The sequence below is a fragment of the Chiloscyllium plagiosum genome, unplaced genomic scaffold (assembly GCF_037043375.1).
Source record: "Chiloscyllium plagiosum isolate Xiang-an unplaced genomic scaffold, Cpla_swu_hap1 HiC_scaffold_50, whole genome shotgun sequence".
NCBI lineage: Eukaryota > Metazoa > Chordata > Chondrichthyes > Orectolobiformes > Hemiscylliidae > Chiloscyllium > Chiloscyllium plagiosum.
In genome coordinates, this window is record NW_028270188.1 from 45594300 (window position 1) to 45599465 (window position 5166).

At 51.9% G+C, this 5166-nt stretch overlaps 1 protein-coding gene across 1 annotated transcript; it reads left to right on the forward strand.

Annotated features, from left to right (window-relative positions):
• Window positions 1-587: 587 nt before the first annotated feature.
• snapin (SNAP associated protein) lies at window positions 588-4099 on the forward strand. Its single transcript, XM_087984993.1, has 4 exons — window positions 588-744; window positions 984-1030; window positions 2965-3083; window positions 3366-4099. The coding sequence occupies exons 1-4, from the start codon at window positions 623-625 to the stop codon at window positions 3465-3467; spliced, it is 390 nt and encodes a 129-aa protein (XP_087841119.1). The 5' UTR covers window positions 588-622; the 3' UTR covers window positions 3468-4099.
• Window positions 4100-5166: the final 1067 nt, after the last annotated feature.

Sequence of the window (5166 nt, forward strand, 5' to 3'; positions counted from 1 at the left end):
ACTGATTCTATTCCTAAAAAAGGGATTTACAGAATCTTACATGGATTCATGCAGCTTTTCAGCAAAATGAAATATAATTCTGCGAGTACAAATTCACCCCACAAACTTATACGTATGTGTGTGTCGGGGGGGGGGGAGGTGTAGGAGGGTATCTATGTGTGAGCGTCAGGGGCCGTTGGAGGACGGGATTGCGGGGGGGAGGGGGAGCCTGACCTTCCTCCCGGCGGGCAGTGCGGGGGAGGTGGGTGGAGCCTGACCTTCCTCCCGGCGGGCATTGCGGGGGGGGGGGGGGTGGAGCCTGACCTTCCTCCCGGCGGACAGTGCGGGGGGGGGGTGGAGCCTGACCTTCCTCCCGGCGGGCAGTGCGGGGGAGGGGAAGCCTGACCATCCTCCCGGCGGGCAGTGCGGGGGAGGGGAAGCCTGACCATCCTCCCGGCGGGCAGTGCGGGAGGGGGAGTGGAGCCTGACCTTCCTCCCGGCGGGCAGTGCGGGGGGAGGTGTGTGGAGCCTGACCTTCCTCCCGGCGGGCAGTGCGGGGGAGGGGAAGCCTGACCATCCTCCCGGCGGGCAGTGCGGGAGGGGGAGTGGAGCCTGACCTTCCTCCCGGCGGGCCGTGCGGGCGATGGCGATGCCCGAGGTGGGTAGCAGTGGTTCGGTGTCGGGGAGAAGCCTCCTGTCGGGAGGCCTCCTGGAGCTGCTGAGACCCGCCGTGGAGGAGGTGGATCATCAGGTTCAGGGAGTGAGGTGAGGCGTGGGTCGGTGGGGGGTGTCGGGGTCCGGGGTCGGTGGGGGGTGTCGGGGTCCGGGGTCGGTGGGGGGTGTCGGGGTCCGGGGTCGGTGGGGGGTGTCGGGGTCGGTGGGGGGTGTCGGGGTCCGGGGTCCGGGGTCGGGTCCGGGTCCGGGTCTGGGTCCTGGTGGGTGGTGGGCGGGGAGCAGGGGCGGGGGAGGTGTCTCTTCACCGTTTTTTCTTCCGTTTGTTTCAGGGAGAGTCAACTGGATCTTCGGGAACAAATCGACAATCTCTCGGCAGGTAACCCCGGGGGGGGGTCAGGGGGTGGGGCGGGGGGTTCAGGGTGAGGGGGTTGGGGGGGTCAGGGGGTGGGGCGGGGGGTTCAGGGTGAGGGGGTTGGGGGGGTCAGGGGGTGGGGCGGGGGGGTCAGGGGGTGGGGCGGGGGGGTTCAGGGTGAGGGGAGGGGGGGCGGGTGGGGTCAGGGGGTGGGGAGGGGGGCGGGGGGTTCAGGGTGAGGGGAGGGGGTTGGGGGGGTTCAGGGTGAGGGGAGGGAGGGGGGGCGGGTGGGGTCAGGGGGATCAGGGGGTGGGGAGGGGGGCGGGGGGTTCAGGGTGAGGGGAGGGGGGGCGGGTGGGGTCAGGGGGGTGGGGCGGGGGGGTCAGGGAGAGGGGGAGTGGGGGGGCAGGGGGGTGGGTATGATCGGGAGGGGGTGGGGGGAGAGGGAAAGGGGGGGTGGGGTGACAGGGGACGGAGGCGAACCTCCCCATGACCGGGCGAACCTCCCCATGACCGGGCGAACCTCCCCATGACCGGACGAACCTCCCCCATGACCGGACGAACCTCCCCCATGACCGGACGAACCTCCCCCATGACCGGACGAACCTCCCCCATGACCGGACGAACCTCCCCCATGACCGGACGAACCTCCCCCATGACCGGACGAACCTCCCCCATGACCGGACGAACCTCCCCCATGACCGGACGAACCTCCCCCATGACCGGACGAACCTCCCCCATGACCGGACGAACCTCCCCCATGACCGGACGAACCTCCCCCATGACCGGACGAACCTCCCCCATGACCGGACGAACCTCCCCCATGACCGGACGAACCTCCCCCATGACCGGACGAACCTCCCCCATGACCGGACGAACCTCCCCCATGACCGGGCGAACCTGTAAAACCAGGGATCTCTGAAAGATTATGAAACCAAAAGCGAAAATGCTGGAAAGTCTCAGCAGGTCTGGCAGCATCTGTAAGGAGAGAAAAGAGCTGACGTTTCGAATCTATAACAGCTTTGACAAAGGGTCAGTTAGATTCTAAACGTCAGCTGTTTTCTGTCCTTACAGATGCTGCCAGACCTGCTGAGACTTTCCAGCATTTTCTCTTTTGGTTTCAGATTCCAGCATCTGCAGTAATTTGTTTTTATCTGAACGATTTGGGTTATGGTATGAACACTGTGCACTGTTTTTATAAGCCTTTATTTTAATTTTATGCTGTCCCTTATCTCCTCAGATGTCCTTGATTTTTTTGAGGTGAAATATTTCCTCATGATGGGTTCCAGCTGCCCCTGAATAGCATCAAATGTTTATTAGAATACCCTCGCTGTGTGCCTCTGTTTTACCTTCCAGCAGAGCTCCTAGATTACTGCAGACAGTCTCTGCTTCATCCTATTAAACTCTACCTTACTTAAATCTAGAAATCTAGTGTCTGACTTCTGCTTGTTTCTTTGATCATTTTATGATCACTTTGTCCTGGGTGGTAGGTGGCAGAGGGCAAGAGATGCAGAGAATGTCTGAGGGAGGGAAACGTGACACACACTAAAACAGTTCTGAACTCAGCCAAGGAACTTCGGCCCAGCCCTCAATCATGGGTTGATTCGGGTTCACTTTCTAGATTTAAGTTGTGCTGAAGTGAAATCCCCTGATAAAATTCTGATCTGCTTTGGATAGCCAAGTTCCTGACCTGACTTGATCAGCAACAGCCGGGCTCAGTTCCTGGCTAAGTAAGACAACAATGCAAGTTACTGTTCTGAATGAGCTACTTCCAAATTTTGTCATAGTGAAAACCTTAGCACCCACTGTGGGTGAACAAACTGAAAACTTCATTCTGCTTTCACAGTTCACACTTTGATTAATTGTTGTTATGTTCACAATGAGAAGGTTGTTTCTGAGTTGGAATATGTTTGAAGCCAGTGTTTGTTTTGGTGTTTTTTTTTCTTTTATCTGTTCAGAATTGTATAGGATTAATGAAGACCAGAAAGTGTCACTTGACCTGGACCCATATGTTAAAAAGTTGCTGAATGCCCGGCGGAGAGTGGTGCTTGTGAACAACATCTTACAGAATGCCCAGGTAAGACCAGCTGGTGGTGTCACCTGAACCTTTACAGTCAGTGAGAGTTGGCAGGTTTGTAAACTTCCGTTAGATGCAGAAAGTTTCAGTGAGCGGACCGGTGATTAGTTTGAAGAAACTTGGGAATGTTTAATATGGGTGGGAGATTGTTGAACGGTTTGTCTTTTAGCCTGGGATTGCAGGAAATTGTCTCTGGAAGAATTGTCTGGAGGAAAACTCCTGTTTTATTACCTTTCCCAGAAATATGCGCTGTCTTACAAGTTGTCTTTTAACAATTCCTAGGAACGACTGAGACGGTTAAACCACAATGTCGCAAAGGAAACAGCTCGTCGTAAAGCCTTGCTGGAGTCTGGATTACTACTTCCTGGTTCTCCAAGCAAATGAAGACAGCTTGTGAAAATCCAAATGACCACAAACTGCTACCATTAGTGAAGATGCATTGACCTGTATATCGATTCACTCAGCTGTGATGCTTGAAGCATACAAACCAAGATTTAATTGATAGCTTATTTGGAGTGGAAGTGGGTAAAGGTTCAAACGTATCACAATAGTGTACAGTTCCTAATCTCAGTTATCGATCACAGAGGCCTCATTTGGTACAACCATAATAAACTTCATCTGAGGTCTGTTCTGTTTGGACAAAGTTGAATTATGGAATTATAAGACCACTGCATTGAGCTTAAATATAACATGCACTGAAGTTTATCAAATGCTCACTTACTGTGAGTAATGTCACACTTGTCAGGGGAGAAAGATTTAATTTTTGCAGCTTTTACATGTGACACTTCTTGCTTATTAATGTCCAAGTGAATATGGAGCTCTATCCTTTCCAAGTGACTGCCCTGATACAATGCTACAATGCTGATTACAAACTGTATTTAAAAGACTTCCTTAATGTTAATCCAAGCAATACTGATTCTGTTTGATTGTAACTGAGCTTGACTCATATTTGACCATTTCTCCGGCAAGAACCAGTTCACAAATTGGTAATATAGTCTGTCCTGTTACACAACCTGCATTTTGAGGTTATGATTATGTTCATTTTGGCTCTTCTACATTGGATATGTTATAACTGGTCATGATGTCCTTATGACGTACTTCATGGAGTGAACATTCTAAATTTTAATTATGGACTGAGTCAGGAAAAATTAGAATTCTGGATTCAACATGTCTTTACTTGGTTTCTTCTCAACATCCTGGTTTTCATCTGCAGTCATAATTTTGGCAGCACCTCAATCAATTATGTAAAAAGAGCAAAGGTTAGTTTGTTTCCAAATCTTGACTAGAGTTTGCGTCAAAGCACACAAATAAGAAGATAGGAACTAAGACCCGGGATAGATCATTCGCTTGTTGAGTGTGTTGCTGGAAAAGCACAGCAGGTCAGGCAGCATCCAAGGAGCAGGAAAATCGACGTTTCAAACCGGAGCCCTTCATCAGGAATGTTTCATGATGATGAAGGTCTCCGGCCCGAAGCGTCGATTCGCCTGCTCCTCGGATGCTGTCTGACCTGCTGTGCTTTTCCAGTAACACCCCCTCATCTCTGATCTCCAGCATCTGCAGACCTTCTGGATCATTTGCCTCCTGAGGCTACTGTCCCATGAAATGGCCTTTCTATCTCAGCTACGTTTTTATAGTTGCATAAAATATGTTATCACCATGCTTTTTTGGATATTCTGAGCTTGATAATAACTGTCATTTCTGTTGGAGACATCTGCCTTTGTTTGCAACCCTTTCAATGTAAGTTTATCTCAGTTGGAGAAAATCTACAAGATTCTGAAGTGATTTCAGGGAGTTCGGTTGGAAGCTAAAAAGCAGGATGAGCAGAGTAGCAATCTCAGGCTTGCTACTGGTGCCACGGGCAAGTGAGGTGAGGAATAGCAGGGCTTGTGTGGGAAGGAGCGCTTCAGATAAGTTGATCTTTGGGGGTACCCTCTGGGGAAGGTGGGACCAGTACACGAAGAACAGGTTGTACTTAAACTGGAGAGGCACCAATATCCTGGATAGGAGATTTGCTGGGGCACTTTGGGAGGGTTTAAACTCATTTGGCAGGGGATGGCAACCAGAACTACAGATCTGAGGAAAG